The sequence below is a fragment of the Lethenteron reissneri genome, chromosome 12 (assembly GCF_015708825.2).
Source record: "Lethenteron reissneri isolate LAM-NWPU_2019-01 chromosome 12, ASM1570882v1, whole genome shotgun sequence".
NCBI classification, from domain to species: domain Eukaryota; kingdom Metazoa; phylum Chordata; class Hyperoartia; order Petromyzontiformes; family Petromyzontidae; genus Lethenteron; species Lethenteron reissneri.
In genome coordinates, this window is record NC_083790.1 from 7,888,802 (window position 1) to 7,907,935 (window position 19,134).

General features: G+C 44.4%; 1 protein-coding gene across 1 annotated transcript in view; it reads left to right on the top strand.

Annotated features, from left to right (window-relative positions):
• The window catches only part of LOC133341844 (procollagen galactosyltransferase 1-like), a 34,659-nt gene that overhangs the window by 8,294 nt on the left and 7,231 nt on the right, over window positions 1–19,134 (top strand). Inside the window, exons 3-11 of the mRNA XM_061550622.1 lie at window positions 917–1,034; window positions 6,815–6,949; window positions 11,356–11,560; window positions 12,559–12,678; window positions 13,296–13,372; window positions 15,574–15,680; window positions 15,808–15,940; window positions 17,736–17,863; window positions 18,622–18,828. Coding sequence (XP_061406606.1) covers window positions 917–1,034; window positions 6,815–6,949; window positions 11,356–11,560; window positions 12,559–12,678; window positions 13,296–13,372; window positions 15,574–15,680; window positions 15,808–15,940; window positions 17,736–17,863; window positions 18,622–18,828 — 1,230 coding nt within the window. The remainder of the gene's footprint in view (window positions 1–916; window positions 1,035–6,814; window positions 6,950–11,355; window positions 11,561–12,558; window positions 12,679–13,295; window positions 13,373–15,573; window positions 15,681–15,807; window positions 15,941–17,735; window positions 17,864–18,621; window positions 18,829–19,134) is intronic.

Sequence of the window (19,134 nt, forward strand, 5' to 3'; positions counted from 1 at the left end):
GCGACCAATGTAATTCATAATCAACGTTTTTGGGTTTAGATCGCGTTTATTTATAAATGTGTCGTAACCCTCCACCACCCGACACGGCCAATCAGTAAAAATGTGTCACGTTGACAAAGACAAATAATTCACTGCTTTAGCCCACCGGTGTGTTGAAGCCACAACATTTACAATTTGAGTACGACGTTTCGCTGGCGAATTGCCCGATGATGCTGGTTGCAATTACCAGCGAAACGTCGTACTCAAATTGTAAATGTTGTGGCTTCAACACACCGGTGGGCTAAAGCAGTGAATTATTTGTCTTTGTCAACGTGACACATTTTTACTGATTGGCCGTGTCGGGTGGTGGAGGGTTACGACACATTTATAAATAAACGCGATCTAAACCCAAAAACGTTGATTATGAATATCCAGGCTCACTCTGCTTATCCTCTGAGATCTGACCGTATCAGGTGCATATTCCAGGTGATTTGCTCATAGACATGAACTTACCAAATTAGGAATGTATATTACTAAAAGTCTGTGTTTTAAACATCCCCCACCACCACAGTTCACGCTAATAATTTTACTTTCATTTTTATTCAGCCACTACCAAACAAATTTAAACCCTATATCAAGCAAAGTCTAAAATGAATAAACAAATTAAGAAATGGCACTAAAACAAAAATCACAAACAACTAACAAGTTAAATTTCGATTTAAAGCTTTCGTGACTGCAGGGATTCATCTTCTTGGTTCTTTCGGTAAAGTCACGTAGAAGGGAATTTTATTATTTCCCGTCTACGTGACTTTACCGAAAGAACCAAGAAGAACAAACAAGTTTTCACAACAAAGAAATGAGTCCATTAATTGTAGCATTGGCTTTGTGTGTGAGTCTTTGGGGGCTGCTGCTGCGTGTGTGTGTTCTCTCCTGGCAGGTCGTACCTCGACGAGGTGGGCCCCAAGCACTGGTCAGCGTCGCGCTACGAGTACGTCATGAAGCTCAGGCAGGGCGCCCTCAACACGGCGCGCGAGCGATGGGCCGACTACATCTTCGTACGTTACCGGCACCACCGCCGCATTCGTCGGAATCATCGTCATCATCATTATGATCATCGTAACAACCCACCGCCGCCTTCATCGTCATCACTCTCGTGACATAATCACAATTCATTATGGTCACTCCAAGCAATCGCCTTCATGTCCATAACTATAATCATCATTGTCGTTATCTCAACCCATCCAATTCTGACGCACATGATCATCGGTATCCCACCATCTTCGTCATGATCATCAATATGCCAACCGTTAGTCATCCTCACTCATCAGCATTGTCATCAAGGCCTCATATGCCATTGCTTTTGCTGTTGCTGTCCAACAACTCTCAAACATTTCAAATGCAGTATTAATATCTTCTGTTTTTAATCAGTTATTATAGAATATCTTTTTCAGAATATTTATTTATACAGGAGGAATCTGATGAGCTATGAAGCTCGCTTTCACAGATGTCCAGTAGGGGCCAGTCATACGATCCATCTCTTGTTCCAAGTGTTTCTATGCGTTTTGTTATTTTATTATCATCAACTGGCTGATGCGTATTAACTTAGCATATTCTAGAATGATTTAAATAATGGACCTTCACTAAGGTTAAATAAATACCCATAATTATCCATCAGTTTGAGATAGTTACATACAAGCATTCACACACTTGGTAGTATGAAGATTTCATCGCATGAGTTTCATTCCTCTAAACCTCCATATGTCTACCGGCCATGCATCGGCAATCCATCTCGTGTTGAGATTTGAGAGTCTCAGGTGTTCGCCAACTTGTCGGGTGTGATTATATTTGTCGTGAATTTTGTAGCACACATTTTATTGTTTTGCACACAGACAGCCCCACACAAAGCACTGCATCAACAACAGGTCTGGTTTACACTATGAGACATCTCCTTTACCAGTGGCAAAATATAGTAATAGGTTTTTACCCTTTCAACTGGTACAAAAACTGACACCTTTATACAAGGCATCATGTTTGCAATAACCACAACACAAGCAGTCAAAATTCAAACCAAAAGAAACAACTCTGATAATGATAATGATATGCACTGTCCTTGAAGTTGATTGGTCCACACCCGAGACAGTTTTTCTTAGAGCCTAGTCTCCATTGGTGTTGGACCAGATGACGCCAAAAGGTGTACAACTCCAAAACAGCGCACTATCAGAGTATTGAGAGCTCGGGGTAAGCATTTACACTGAGACCTCCTTTACCAGTGGCAAAATATAGTAATAGGTTTTTACCCTTTCAACTGGTACAAAAACTGACACCTTTATACAAGGCATCATGTTTGCAATAACCACAACACAAGCAGTCAAAATGCAAACAAAAAGAAACAACTCTGATAATGATGCCTTGTATAAAGGTGTCAGTTTTTGTACCAGTTGAAAGGGTAAAAACCTATTACTAGGTCTGGTTTAGTTTGGTGGGTCACGAGTTCGGGCTGTCTCGTCCACACCAGTTGTTGCGTAAAGTCTTTGGGTGCTCCTTCAAGTCCCATATGAGCACTGTGGAAGAGCCTCGTCTTGTCAGTAGATAGGACAGTAGAGTAGTCCATCCTGTGTAAGTTGTGGTAATAAAAGAGCCATTGTATACTTGTCTGCATTACACATGCCCACGCATTTACTTTTGGACTGGCGCTGTTATGGGAATTTTCAGTTCCCTCACAATGTAGCAGTGAGTGTTGAACTCACCCACTGACATGAAAGTTTGTTTCATCTCCCAAGGATCAAAAGGCTTCAGATAAACATCGTGTTTCCCCTTTGAGTTGTAGCATATAACAATACAGATTTCCCGGTGCAATAAGTAATCACGTCTCTAAATGCCCGTACTCTTCGCGTGTGTTAAGTCTACACATTTTGAGATGATTGTGCGCGATTTTGTAAACTGTGCCAGTTTCGGTGAAGCTCTTTGAATCGACTTTTGTGGACCGGGTGTTACTGGCTGGTTTGACAAATTCGGCAGTTTCTTCTCTATGCTCGGAGCCTGCCAATACGTGACTCCACATCAATATGCCCCGTGTTACCAAAATACGTGCCGTCACCGCCTTCTCTGGCATGATTGCTTTGTATAGTTTTGTAAATTTTCGTTTTCGTGTGTCCTGTACCACGTGTATTGTTTGCACTGCGTGCCTTGTTGTGTCTAGTTTCATTCGGACATTCGACCTGAAGGAAAACGTGAAACGTTAAATTTGTCTGTTGATGGCCATTGTCGCATAGACAATTTGATGCTTGTGTTTTGAACGCAATCAATTTTAATTAATTAATTGACAGCCATACTAATGTTTAATAATTGTTTGAGTACTGAACTGTTTTCCTACCGATCAGTGAATTGTTGAGTTGATTGTATATGTGGTTGTTTGCAAACGTTGATCATATTTTTTATGCGAGCTTCAGATTGCCTATTCAGCTGTTTCCCTTTCGGAAGCAGTTGCTGAATGATAATCCTTTTTACAGCACAACTCTTTTACGAAACAACTTTGTGGTGTTAATTTGTAAATGATCGTCTTTGTGTGTCAACTGTCGGGTTGTGTAACTGAGGAATTTCCAAGTGCTTTTATCGATATTCTGACATCGTTCAACGTTTCATTTTGACAGTGTCTATTTAACCATGCCTTGGCCCCTGGTGTAGATTAGACAAACCCTTTATGAGCTTGCAATCCTTTGAGATGAAGCACTATCATAGGAACACATTTTTGTGAATCAGCTTGGCCAACTGCACGGCGAGACCCATTCATAACATAAAGTTACTGCTTTCATGAGCTTATTACAGATGAATTAAAATAACATTATTTTGCCATCATCAACAGAAAAAAAAGATTTTGACGTTTTCCCCAACTTGCCCTTCCTAGGAAATGTCTTAAGTTTCCAGTGAAAGAGTAGTGAAGATACCGATAAAGATGATCGGGGTTGGTGCGATGTTGATAGGGCACCAATCGTGATGCGCGTTTGGTTAGCCTGGTGGTTAACATTCTCCCCTGCTAGGCCAGTTTTCACCGAGATGATGGATCTATTCCCATAGCTGCCTGGCAAATTCTGCAGGTACTTGCCAAAGCACACCCGTGTAGTGAGCATGCATTCAAAAGGGGTAGTCTCTTCAATGCTTGTCTTCTTCTTGGTTCTTTTGGTAAAGTCACGTAGAAGGGAAGTAATAAAATAATAAAAATAAAACATAATAAAATAATTCTCACGACGTCTTCACCTGAGGACGGCTGCTTGCGTTGTGGCCGAAACGTCGTGAGAATTATTTTATTATGTTTTATTTGTATTATTTTATTACTTCCCTTCTACGTGACTTTACCGAAAGAACCAAGAAGATGAATTCTAAATTTGAATCTTAATTTTTGGAGCTCTAAATTTGAAGCTTTCGTGACTGCAAGGATTCATATTCTTAGGTTTTTTCGGTAAAGTCACATAGGTAAAAAACATTAAAGTTAATAAAAGTAAAATAAAGAAGATGAATCCCTGCAGTCACGAAAGCTTTAAATCGAAATTTAATGCTAGTCTTGTCCAAGTCTGAAAACCGAAACTGGGGGCAAAGTGACCATTTGGATAAACTCCCAACAACGGACTCCCTAACCCTATTTGGAAAAGTTCGGGAAGAGCCCTGCAATATCGAAGACTGCTGCCCACTGATGTTTCTATAATAGACAAAGAAAACCAAACACTATCGTCAAAAAACACGGTGCTATGAAGAGGTGCCATTGCTCGAAAAGTCGGCAATTATATATTTATTTGTTTTCTCTTAGGGCAGTGTTATTGACGAATGAGTTGGGTTTTTTTGCTGTTTGCGCTTGTTTGCCACTGCCAACGCAGTATCGCCAAATATTTAGTTTAATTACCTACAAAAGGGCTTTCTATGAAGCAAAGCGGCATAACTACTTCACTCGACAAAGAGACGAGTTTGCCGTGTGCCTGTCATCTGATCGGCGAGCATGTGGCAACGTTACCCCCTACACAGCTGGCCTTTACCAAATTGTGTTCACAGCCCCGGTCAGTGGTGCCCAAACTTTTTGCACCCCATGGACCACACAGCTGACCCACCAGCATATTTCGCAGACTGCGATGCCACCAGTGACACATTGAAACCAAAAAAAAAGAATCGCTCTACCCTAAAAGTGTTACAAGCGATGTGTGCAATTAACTTGCTTTTAATTGACTCCTCTAAATATTTGTGCGACGGGCAGTGGAAAGAATTTTTCTATTTTATTTTTTTACGTGCAGCATTCCTAGGATTAGTTCCCACGGCCCCTGTGACACAACGAGTGATCAGAATCAGAATCGTTATTTAGACTGACGGAAGCCGATGAGCCATGGAGCTCTATTTCACAGATGTCCAGTAAGGGACGGGTCATAAAATTACAACAACAATACAAGAACCGATAGGAGTGCAAAGTATGGAAAGGTAAGCAGGTCAATAAATAAATATAATATATATCGGCACAACTTGAAAAGTACAGTATATACATTCCTACCGAATTTCAACAATAAATGCAAGCTGGGGAAAGGCAGCAAAACAACAACAACAAAAGTCCCATACCACAGCAAGACAACACACAGTCTCTCAATAAAATTGCACAATAAAATTGCACATTAAAATTGCACATTAAAATTGCACATTAAAATTGAACTATCGATACAAACCACATTTTCAAACGTGGTTGTATCGAGAACTAATCTTGGAGCCACTGGCCTAGATTATTTAATCACTGTTTTTGCACAGAGGTTGGAAATTAGGCTTAAGAGAACCTCACTAAGAATGCAAACTCTGGAATGTTTAGTCATAAGTGGAAGCCCATAATCCAACATTGTGACACGACCATCTAACAGTCATCATTAGATTTCAGCGCTGCACTAAAATATTTGTGTTGGGCCATCCAGCCATCTTATATATGTGCAGATAAACTCAGACATTACTAACAATAATTTTTTTTTTTTTACCAGGTAAGGCTCACTGAGCTGTATAGGGGCCGTCCATAAACGACGTCACGCGATTTTAGACGATTTTTGACCCTCCCCCCCCCCCCCTTCGTCACACGGCGTCACAAAAAGTCAGACTTCCCCCTCAAATATCACGTCACAAAGCTCTACCCCCCCCCAAAAAAAAAACCTGCTTCAAATCACTTTAAACTATTGTCATTGTAGTGTGTATTTAATGTGGCGCTGCACTTCGATGTTGTACGAGAAAACATTTTATCAAAAAGTCTATTTAATTAAGTAGAACGTGTTGTCTTTATTTATTTAAAGTTTGCGCATTTTGATGTGACGTCATATTTCTCAAACCCCGCCCCCCTTGTCACACATCGTCACAAATATCTGACCCCCCCCCCCCCCCAGGTGCGTGACGTCATTTATGGACGGCCCCATAGCTCTTTTTCAGAAGCTACCTCGCCACATATTATTGCTCATCACGTTGATATTTATAGCAGCCAAATACTCGAATACAATACTTGAGAAGGTAACAGTGCATTGCAGTGGTCATGAGCCTAGTGACCTGAGGTTGAGTTCTGGTCACGGCTAATATCAGCGGTGGGTGCATATTGTCCCCGCGTGGTAAGGTATGGTCATACAACCCCCGATCATGAACATGGTATGATAAGGCAATGAGTATTCCTTGTACAAAAATATTTAAAATTACTGTTCATCGGTATCTGCAGGTCTCCATTGCAACCGACACAACCTGTGTGAGCCATCACATGGTTACATGAAGGAGGGCTGAATGAATCGTTGGTCGGGCAGTGTTCCCCCGATTTACAAATGGCCATGGGTGTTCTTTTTCACAGTTCGTGGACGTTGACAATTTCCTGCTGAACGAGAAGACGCTGTCATTCCTCGTGGCTCAGAACCGCACCATCGTGGCGCCCATGCTGGACTCGCGCACTGCCTACTCCAACTACTGGAGCGCCATGACCGAGCAGGTGCCGCAGCGCTCTTGGCACACGGCCCTCGGGCGCCCCACACGCACCCCGCACACGCGCCCTGCACCTCCGATGAGCACGGTTGGCTACATGCGGTGCGAACGGAAGTTCTACGTACATACAGCGCGCCTATCACGCGCACCGCAGACACACGGGGAGCACACCAAGACACACGCCGCCTATTATTGCACGTGTGCACCTGGCACACCTCACGCACACCTCGCACAAATGCACACCACATATGCAACTTTTCTATTGCGCACACCAAAACGCACACAGCGATTGGACCCCACACACACACAAAACAAAGACAAAGATTCCCCGTATAGCCTTAACAGACTGTAGGGGCAAGTGCTATTAGCGAGCACCTATGAAGGCCGGAATGGTACACGAGGGGGTGGGTGGCCAGCACCAGGCCCGACCGCCTCTGTCTCCCCAGTTGCGATGTTTACACACCACACCAGGTACTCATTTGAGGCTGAGTCGACCTAGGGGAGGCCCAGGACCGGTTCAGATAATCGTCATTGGTGTTGGCCGTGAGCGGGAATTGAACCCGGGTTGCCAGGTTCATAGCGCAGCGCGCTAACCGCTGCACTACCACTCCCCACACACACACACTCACGTGTACACACACACCACACAGCGATTGAACCCCACACACACACACCGCCTATCACACGTGTGCACCAAACACACCGCAGGCCGCACGCCACCCCACCCCACGTGCATGGCGCCTATCGTGCGGGCACACCTCATACCCGCCACACTCACACCACAGACACTGTAGCACGCATTGCATGCACGCATCCCACCCCGCACATGTGCCATGTGCACACCACACCCACACAGACACACTGCGCCTACCGTACGTGCTCATCACACGTGCACACACTCGCACACAAATCCGGCATGTACACCAAGTGCACACCACGCACAACGCATTCAGCATTGCGTGTGTATACCCCCGCATTGCACACTCTGGGCACACCGCACACACCGTACGTAGCGTACATGACCCCCTTGCAGCGATACCTGCATTTCCTCAAATCAAAGTCTGGTCAACACAATTACCAGCCCAACGAGCAGGGGGTGGCACCCATTTCCTGTTTACAGTCTTGATTCTGTGGCGAGGGTGAGATTATGTATATAGACAATCACTATTTCCTCTAGTACTGTAGTGTTGAAGTCTTGCATGCATATACATTAATGCCTGGCGGAAAAAAGTGCTATGTCCCTATGCTTGCGAAACATGTTGACATGCACGGGGCCCCAAAAAGTGTCTCGTGTCTCTGTGTCTCTCTTTTTGCTTTGTGTTACTCTGTCATCTTTGGCTGTCCCCAGGGCCCCAGTTCTCCCCTTCTGCACAGGGCCCCCACTTAGTGTTCAGCTGCGCCTGGCTGTGTACATGCTATGTAATAGCCAGCACGTGTAGCATTTGACTGGATAGGCAAAGGAATATATCAGCAGACAGCCGAGATGTTTAAATCCTTGGCTCTCAGGTTTTGAGCTCAAGCTCCCACCTGGGACCATGTAACATTGCTGCACAGAAACACCCGTTGCATAAGTTGAGTTGCGCGCTTTGTTGGGTATATCGCAGCGGTTTGCATACGCTCGTGAGGTAGGTGCTAAGACATGCAGTCAACTCGTCCTTGAATAGTGTACTGCAGCGTTGTCCCATTTACTTCACGGAAAGGCCTTGGGTGGAAACACCGAAAGGAATTTTCTCGGCGTGCATCTCGGCTTCATTCCTTGACTTGACAACATTCGATTCCCCAGTCTGTCAGCTGTTTATCCAGATGGGCGCGCTTTGACCCGTTTTAAGTATTGAAAACAGCAGTGAAATGATCCGCTTCTGCGGTCGTCTGGAACGCTCTTCCTTTCCGATATTAGGAAGCCACTGTAGCTGCCCACTTTTAATTCTAAGTTGAAAACTCATTTCTTTAGAACTGCTTTTTTGTGTTTCGTTTGTAGTCCTTGCCCCGCACCTCCGATTAGCGTGGTTGGCTACGTACGGTGCAAAAGAAGTTCAACATACATACACGCATAGTACGTGTGTGTAGCATGATATAGAAAGCAGTGGATGATCTTGTTGGAACTGTGTTATTTTTCTGTAAGGTCGCCTTGAAGGGCAAAGCCTGAGGCTTCTAATCCTCGCCTGCAAGAGCTCTCTGCCTCGCTCTACACGGCCCATGTCAGTTGATCGTCACGAGAAAATTGCATTCCCTGCAAGCTGTTCTTTAACTGTGACCACATGTGGAAGTGATTGAAGCCAGATCTGGTGAGGATAGGTTTTCCGGATTTTTTATTTTATTTTTCTCCAGTCTTTGGCTTTGACCACACAAACAACGCGATTTCATCGTCCTGTGAAACATGACAGTTCATAATGTTATTCTGAAACCTGCTAATCCTTCTTGAAAGTAATATCTTTTCGTGGAAAACACAACTACAAAAATGAAAACCTCTTATGTAGTAGATACAAACTTGAGCTATGGTCTGTCCTCGAATTCCCAGGATGATTTTAAGGCTCTATTAATAAAAAAAAAGCTTAAAGTTACAGTCAGGCATCAAATCATAGTGATCCAGTAACGTCACGCAATACAGAGTATGGGATTTACTTCACTAGAGGGTCGTAAAGGCACGCCCGATCCCGGTTTCACAGTCATGTTTCTCATTAACGGACTTCAAAGTCTCGCCGACAGCCCAAGACATACTCTTTGGTTCTTTCGTTAAAGTCACGTAGGTATATGTGTTGCGCCCGAAACGCCGTGATTGAATTTATTTTATATTTTATACCTTACTTGACTTTACCGAAAGAGCCGAAAGAACCAAAGATCCCTGCAGTCACGAAAACTTCAAAACTAGAATGAGCCCAAGACATACAGCCTAGATATGTGGCGGACGAGACAACGACTTTGTGTCTTTGCATTGTGCCTGGAATGTGCCCCACCTCATTAGATCTCGGAAGCTAAGCCAGGATTTGAGCCTGGGTGGTGGTTGGATGGGTGACCAATGTGTGTGAAACAGGACGTTGTAGGCTGGGGGGGGGGGTTATGTTCATGCAGTAGAGGGCAATGCAGTAAGATCCATCCCACCACGTGTTTGCTGCCCAACTTCACCAAACGCCACTGACCAGTGGGGTGAGGTGTGGTCAAATAACCTCCGTCAACTGCACGGTGAAGGGAGGCCCGAATCAGCGGTGGATTGACATGTGTATATTCACAATTTACCTCCCTAGCTATTTGATAAATTGTCACAATTCAGGGTGTTGATTTTATTTACTGTTAATCACTTTTATGTCTTGTTGTCAAATTTTGGTTGTACTGTTAACCCAAACTAAAAATGCATACATTGTAAATAATAAATAATAGATTTTCTCACGCAATTGAATGCCCATGTCTTGAGAATAAGAATCGATTTTAAAAGAGGAAATGGTACGTTCATAAATGCCCACTAAACATCCATCATCTGTGGTATGGCCATTCCTCCTGTGTTAAGTCACAAAATGTACTTCCATCCCTCGTATACCGAAGCTAAACGTCAGCTTTGTTCGTTCTAAGAGGGGGGGATGGGCATCAATTTAGGTCAGTAGTTTAAAGTATTCAGGTGGAATATTAATTGAGGAAGGAGGGTGGGGCAACAGTGGTGGGAAGGAAATGGGTCAACACAGCATGATGTCACAAATGTGCCGAGGTTTCAGGAGTGTTACGTTGATTGAAAATCATACGAGTACAACGGAATGGTAACGTGCAGAGCACGGTCCTTTTATATCGTGCAGAGACGTGGGCACCAAGGAAGGAATAGGAACGAGTGCTAGAAAAGAACGGGGATACGAACGCCGAAGTGGATGTTGGAGGTGTTTTGTAAAGGAAAGAAGGCTGAGCGAAGAGGTTAAGAGCCTTCGCAGGGGTTAGCAATAGCATCGAGAAGGTTAGGGAGATGGTTTTGGCACGTGTTGAGAAGAAACAAAGAATTTGCAACAGGAAGGGCTTTCGAGATGAGAGGCCCGCAGACTCGCATAGAGACCCGTCGTCTAGAAGCGCTGTGGAGATACCACCGGTGCACGGCAGAAGGTGTAGATGGAAGCCAAGGGTGAGATGGGAGCATGCGGTGGAGTGAGATATGAGGACAGTGGCTGGGACTGGACATCAGGAACAGAATGGAAGCCACACAGAGAAGGAAATTCCAAGCAGCTGACCGCATACAATAATTAGACTTTTGGCTTATAAGAAGAAGATATGAAACTGTTTTGAATGTTTCTTGAAGGAAACGGATAATATGCAAATGATCACACAAATAACCATGCGTGACTGCTGCCACGTGCAGGACTTTTCGCAATAATGGGACTTTTGGACGAGGGGGAGACGTCGTTGTGCCTGTTTTGTTCACACCGGGGCCTCCCTGTGCAGGGCTACTACAAGAGGGCGCCCGAGTACCTGCCTGTGCGGGAGCGGGAGCGTCTCGGCTGCTTCCGCGTGCCCATGGTGCACTCGACGTTCCTGATCGACTTGCGCCGCGAGGCGTCGCGCCTCATCAGCTTCTATCCCCCGCCGCCCAACTACGCCTGGCCCTTCGACGACATCATCGTCTTCGCCGCCTCCTGCAAGCACTTCGGTGCCGCAATGCCCTCCTCTGTCACGGATGAATGTTGCTTTATTTGTTTTTGTTGTTTACGTTTTCACATTTTTGTTTCGTTTGTAATCCTGACGCTGCCGCGTTTGTAACGGTGGTCACACTGGCGCGACGGTTGAAACAATGTTGCAAGTTTATTAAATCTTCCCCACTGCACTATATCCAACGAGCAGTATAAATAGGTACCGTCACGAGTCGATTGGCAGCTTGCACGTGGTGGGGTAAAGTGTGGGTGTCACCCACCTCTTCCAAGATGTCTTACCAGCGCTGGAAGAGGAGGAAAAATAGCCTCTATGGCAGCCTCTCCTAAAATAATTCGCTCTCCTCGCCATGCAGTGACGACCTGTCACGCGGTTTGATACGAGAATCTATTTTATTTTGCATTGCGGTGAATGTAGCACCTCTGGTGGCCGATTCAGGAGTCGCGTGAACTAATTTTTTTACATCGAAAATAATATTCTCAACACACGATTGGATGCATGTGTTGTGAGTGTAAGACTCATTTTTTATCGATGAGTCGATGTAATATTACACTCTGAATGATTCCCATCGTTATGCTCACGATGTTGCTACTGTAATGCCACCATGTGAAAAAATAACATGGTGGTTTATTTTATTTCATCGAGTTGATGGATGGCAGATTATTTACATATCACTTTTGTTAAAGAAAACTGGTCATAGTGTATGCATGTGTGACACCAGCCTAGAAGGATCGAATAAATGGCACATAGTATCAACATTTGTCCTGGGCCTCCCTTAGGTCAGCACAGCTCAAAAGAAGTACTTTGTGTGGTATGTAAACTATCAGTTCTGGGGAGATGAAGGTGGTCAAGCCTGGTGCTGACAACATTGTCTTCTTGCTTGCCGTGTTGTCCTACGTAAAGTGTCCTTTCTGTAACAGCACTGGTTTGTCCAGTTGGCAAGGCCTCACTGGGGGATTTTCATACAATCGCTCCATGTGTTTTGCTCCCTCCCTGCAGGTGTGCCCATGTACATCTGTAACCAGCATCGCTTTGGACACCTGGTGGTGCCAGGGAAGGCAGAGATCACGCTGCAGGACGATGTGGACATGTTCATTCACACCCATCTGGAGATCATGGGTGCGTGCAAGCTGTACACCGCGCTGGAACACTACACAAGCCGGCAGCGTTCAGTACCAGCCCCCCAAAAAAGAGCTTTGATAATTCAACAAGAATTAGGTCATTTCAAGATTTAATTCACATTTATTTAACCAGGTGAGCACATGTTGACAGTCTTGTTTTTTTGGCAGGGAAGTCTTGTGAAAAGTGAATGATAAAAAAATTTTGTTTTATAATTTCTATTTATTTATTTGGGATGTGGGCCATGACACAGGCACACAGTGGGCCTCTGATTGAAAATTACACAACAGCATCTTTAACATCCACTCGCGCAATAGACACTGCTTACTAATTCCCCGTAGATATTATTGAGTGGTTGTGGAAATAAAACCCATCAATTAAAATGACTGGCTCATTCATTATATAACGACATTTTCGATAGCGCCGTAACATGGAGAGCCATTACAAGAGAGCTATTGGCGTGCCGTGTTGACCAAAGGTCTTTTATTTTTTTGCATCTGCCTTTAAATGCACGAATCATTAAAATACCATGTATTAATCACGCATGACACTGGGGGCTTTGCGGTTAGGCTGTTTCAGTAATTGGACCTTTAGATAATGCCGTTGTGCCCTTGCAGTGGAAGAGCCTCCGATGAAGCCATCGCAGTACATCCACATGCCGGAGAGGGAGCTCGACAAGATGGGCTTTGACGAGGTAATGACAGGCACTGGGCGTCATGAATTGTCGTCTCACTGGCCCGACCACATCGGCTGGAAAGCTGTGAATGGGCGGTGAAGCCAGGATAGTTTTCTTCCGTGAGTGACGGATCAATTTCCTGTGACTGTTTAGTTCTGCTTTGGGTTGCTTTTAAGGCCACCACAGATAGTTAACACGATTGTTAATGTCAATTGAGAACATTCTTAATGGAATGGCGCCAGTACACCTGTTAGAATGAGATTTCTCATCAAACAGGGGTTTTTATGTTGGAATATTTAAAATTTATTTTAAAAAAATCACTGGATCTCGTTACGGGAGGTGGATTAACATGGTTTCTTCATGTCCTGGGTCACGTTGCCCTGTTCTGTGTAAGGCAACCAACCATTAACATATGGCCTTACTGTACCCATTGGCTCCCATGAATGTCAGCAATCGCCTGCCTAGATGATTGGTTGGGTTCAGGGGTACAGGCGAAGTTTTATCTATAAATAGAGGCCGAAGGTTTCGTCAGGGTTAATCCGAGTCAACGCGTGCATTTGTTTTTTGCCTTCCCAACTATTTCATATCTGTTTTACAAGAGTGTTGTATCGTTATATTATGTTTGACCACATTTCAAGACTAAATAATAACAAATAATTTTCAAAACCGAAAACGTCTCCAGCTGTGAGCCTCCGAAGGAAGTGATTTATGCAAAAGTGCGTAACTCTCATTTGTTACTTAATTGTTTGGTTCACGTTGAGCTGCGTTTAATTTTCAACACGTTTAATTTTACTCGTCTCTATAAATAGAGAAAAGTCTTTCATCCGTGTAAGCTCTAGTCAATTCATATAAAAAATATACTTTTTAAAAAACACGCTTTAATGAAATGTACCATACGAGTAATGGCAGAACTCCACGACTCCAGTAAGTGGCCCGAGGCTTGCCACAACGTAAGGGGCCGTGGTGATTTACAGCCAACGTCAGTTGAGCGTGGACAATTAGACCCAAGCCGAAACATAACATGTAAAAAAGATGGTTTATTAATATTTATTTTATTTTTAATGATAGAATATCGTCTTGTCATCAGTAAGACATAAGTATACGAAGTTTGCAGTCGATTCCACATTGGGAAGTCGGTTAAAATTAAGTTACAAGATTTGAGGATACGACAACAACAGACAGAGTGAGTTAAATAAAAGCGTGTAATAATCAAAACTATTGGAATGATCGCTGCTGTGAAAGAGTTGCATCGATATTTTTCTTTAATTATCTTCATCTGCTTTCCCCAATATTGTCTCCACACAACCTAGCGGCCCCATCTCCTTCTGGGAGTGCGTACTTTCATCAACATTGATTCAATACAGTAAAACCGTGGATTGCGAGCATAATTTGTTCCGGAAACGTGCTTGTAATCCAAAGCACTCGTATATCAGTTGTGATCAGGTGACGCTCGGCAGACAAAGCGTAAACACGTACTACTCGTATTGCAAGACCTCGCTCGTTTATCAAATTAATATTTATTTTAAAAATTTGCTCGTCTTGCAAAACACTCGCAGACCAAGTTACTCGCAATCCAAAGTTTTACTGTACAAGCAAATTGTGGACCGTCTTTCAATATACAGTGTCTCAGCGGCAAGGTCAGGGTTGCTTGAATCGAAGCCGGTGAACTGTCAGATGCTGGTGAGCCATAGCATACATCTATGAAGCCATGCTGCCGATACCATCTGGCAGTTCACCAGCACTGATTAAAGCAAGCCTGGCTCTGCTTATGAGACTCTTGCATGTCAAAACCGGTCCAGAGTTTGCATGCATCTATGTATGTTGAACTTCTTTCGCACCTTACACAGCCAACCATTTTAATCGGAGATGCAGGGAAAGGACAACTAAACACAAAATAATTGCATTGAATCACTGCTGGTAAAATTACGTACTTCCAGAATGATGGGAGACATATACATGAGATTAATTGTCTGCTTATTTAAATTGATTGAACGCGAAATGGTTAAATTTGAAGCTGTGGCATATGAATCTCCTGAATATAAGACTATTCAATATAAAACTGGAATACAATTATTTTAATGATAACGTTATTTAATATGAAACTCTAAAACGTGAAGCTGTTTACATGCAATGTTGCCTCATATCGAGCCCTCTGAATAAAAGCTGTTCCTAATTTCTATACAACAGCAACAACAACTGTTCCCTGCCTGGCTCTCCAGGTGTACATGATCAACCTGAAACGTCGTCCCGAGCGGCGGGTCCGCATGCTGCGATCGCTCGAAGAGCAGCAAATACAGTGCAAGGTGGTGGACGCAGTCGACGGGAAGTACGCAGGCCGCAACAACCACCACCACCGCCACCGCCACCGCCACCGCCACCGCCACCACCACCACCACCACACTGAGTTGTTGCGTCTGCGATCTTGCTCAAGCGAGTGCCGTGTCCTCCCCTAGGGCACTCAACAAGAGTCAGATCCGGGCATTGGGAGTGGACATGCTGCCCGGCTACCACGACCCCTACTCTGGCCGCGTTCTCACCAAGGGAGAGATCGGCTGCTTCTTGAGCCACTACGGCATCTGGCAAGAGGTGTTCCCCTTTCCCTGGCCTGGCCAGAGCCTACATTAGTTAGGTTTCTTGTTGTGATCTCAGGGCCACGTGTGAATGTAGGTGCTGCCCATAGAATCATTGCCCCGTGGGTGCAGATGTATCCTCTGCGCCGCTCCAAAGATTCGAATTTTTTTGTGTATTTTGTTTTGGCAATTGAGTATCGGTTGTGTCTACGCGACTGTTTCACCATCTGGCGCATTACATAATTGGCACCATGACCACTTCCACTCTTATGTATGTGACCAGATTGTTTAGTAACTTTATTGGCGTCGTGTACAGGAAGCAATTTTATTGCAGTAACACAGCCACTTGCATTATTACCATATTCTTTTCCAAGCATCCTGTGTATATATTTAACAACTTTGTATTTTTCACCCTTTGTTTACTGATTTCCCAGGATCCCGTATTTTCCCCACAAATATTAGTTTTTTGTTTCAAAATGACCCCACATTTTGGGGATGCATTTTTCTTTCTGGGGCATCCTATCATCTGGATGAATATGGTATTCACTTCGGTGATCAATCACACTTTAATGGTATTCACATCATAGCAGTCACACATGAATGCTACAACACAAAAATATAACTCCATTCCATGAACGTAAAGCGTGAAACTCTAAAGCTGAATTCGCAATGTGGCTTTGACGCTTCAGTTGACAATTGCATCGTTATTATTTTATATTATTATATTGTATAATTTTATTATGTTTAATTTTTATTATTTTATTACTTCCCTTCTACGTGACTTTACCGAAAGAACCAAGAAGATGAATCCCTGCAGTCACGAAAGCTTTAAATCGAAATTGCATCGTTGACACAAACGTGTTGGGTGGAGCTATGATTTGCAGCCCCTGGCACCAGAAACACTGACATATACTCGGCATATCCTCTTCCTCGGAAACTTTTGTTTGCCACGTCGCCCACGCTTGTCTCTCTCTCCTTTACTGTGCACACTCGCACTGCCAATGACCTGGAAGTAACGAGCATTTTAGGGTGGGTGAGCATTGCTTTTGTTAACTTGCACATTCCTGCACTCCTGTCAACTTGGATAAAATTAGCACCTACACATGCTGATGAAATTGAGCTATAATGTTGTTCTTCTGCACCAAGGTGCATGCAAGCAAATGACCACAAATGCGCCCGAACTTGAATGTCCCCAGGGCTAAACAGGTTCGAGGCTGGATGGTATTTGGTTTCGGGACCATCAGGGCTTGCCAAGTGTTGGAGGCATAGGAGTGCAGGGGGCGTCAGTGCTGCGCAAAACACCCTTTTGTGCGTGGGTTGTCTCCAGGTACTCTGGTTTCCTCCCACATGCCATGCACTCCTGCATAGAATTGACCAAACATCCCCAACTAAATAAGGCTTCATCTTCTTGGTTCTTTCGATAAAGTCACGTAGAAGGGAAGTAATAAAATAACAAAAATAAAACATAATTAAATAAGAGTCTGACTCTATCTACTTGACGGACCTGTTCTCCACCTGAGGACGGCTGCTTGCGTTGTGGCCGAAACGTCGTGAGAATTATTTTATTATGTTTTATTTTTGTTATTTTATTACTTCCCTTCTACGTGACTTTACCGAAAGAACCAAGAAGATGAATCCCTGCAGTCACGAAAGCTTTAAATCGATAAATAAGGCTTTCCTGGGTGAATCATGTACATTACTGTTATTAGAAACGGAGTATTAACTCGGTCGATGCGCACCAGCCGATAGCTGGGTCTGGAGTCGCCCATAGCACCTCGCCCGCCCTGGCTAACTCGCCGCTGTCCCGCCAGGTGGTGGATCGCGGCCTCCCCAGTTCGCTGGTGCTGGAAGACGACGTCCGCTTCGAGCCGTTCTTCCGCCACCGCCTGGAGAGGCTCATTGCAGACGTTAAGAGCTTAAACTTCAACTGGGACCTGATGTGAGCGTGCATGCGTGCGTGCGTGTGTGTGGAGCCAGCTGGTATTGTTGCTTTCTCACTCAAGGTGTTTAAGCCAAATGGCCAGACAGACCAAGCTTCAGTAGCGGAGGCTACTTAACCGGCCACACAGGCCAAGCTGTACGGTGGCCAATACATTTCGATGTTTTTGGAGACATTTACGTATGCTGCGTTTAACACGTGGGGGCTGATTAAGCCCATAATCTAGCTGAATGGCGCAGCGTGTAGAGAACGTGACTCGCACTCTGAAGTCTAATCGGCAGGGGGGTTTACTCGGTCGTTGATTCCTTGGGAGTGGATTAAACCGGCAGAGGTTGTTGTTGTCTGAATAGCCTACCCTCTGTAACAGAAATGGATCTTTTCAAAGCTCTGGGCTGTAAGCAAGGGATGAGAATCTTGTGAGTCATAAACCACTTTGAATTTGTATTCATTCAGCCCAAGGTAAAGCCCAAGTTAACGCTCACCCTAATCAGTTGCATTCAATTTAAATTTTGGACCAAAAATGAGAACCCATTGCGAAATCAAATGTTCCACTTCCATGGATAACGGATGTACTGTTTTAATCGCTCACAAAGTTGTTCAGTGGAAGAGCGTGCTTCTCTGCTATTTGCACTGGGTCCCTAAGTAACAGTAAACTTCCACGTGCACCTTCGTGGGCAAAATAAATCACAGACATCTCAATTTAAAATTAAAACAACAGACGGACTAACAACAGGTGAACGCACTAATCTCGCCCGCAGATATATCGGCCGCAAGAAGATGCAGATCGACACCCCGGAGCGGTCCGTGAAGGGCATACGGAACCTGGTGTGGGCCGACTACTCCTACTGGACCCTGGCATATGCAGTGTCACTGCAGGGCGCGCGGAAGCTGCTGGCCGGGGAGCCGCTGGGCCGCATGCTTCCCGTGGACGAGTACCTGCCCGTCATGTTCAACAAGCATCCCATGTGAGAGCCTCCTTGCGATCCCTCACGCCGCCAGTTCTCCGCCTCCAATTCCGCTCTCTCGCCTTCCGGCCTCCCTTTCATCGTCTTTTTAAATCCTTTATATTAAGTTCGCTTGCTTGCGTGCTTGCTTGCTTGCTTACGACCGTGCAAATCTTTCGGTCGTTTTTTAACCCACTTCCCGTGATCCAATCGAGCTGACATTTTGCACACAGACTCGTTGTGCGAGACAATTAATGTTCCTGAAATTTTTTTTCCAAAATTGTACACTGTTTAGGGAAAACAAATTAAATATTTAATTACCAATTG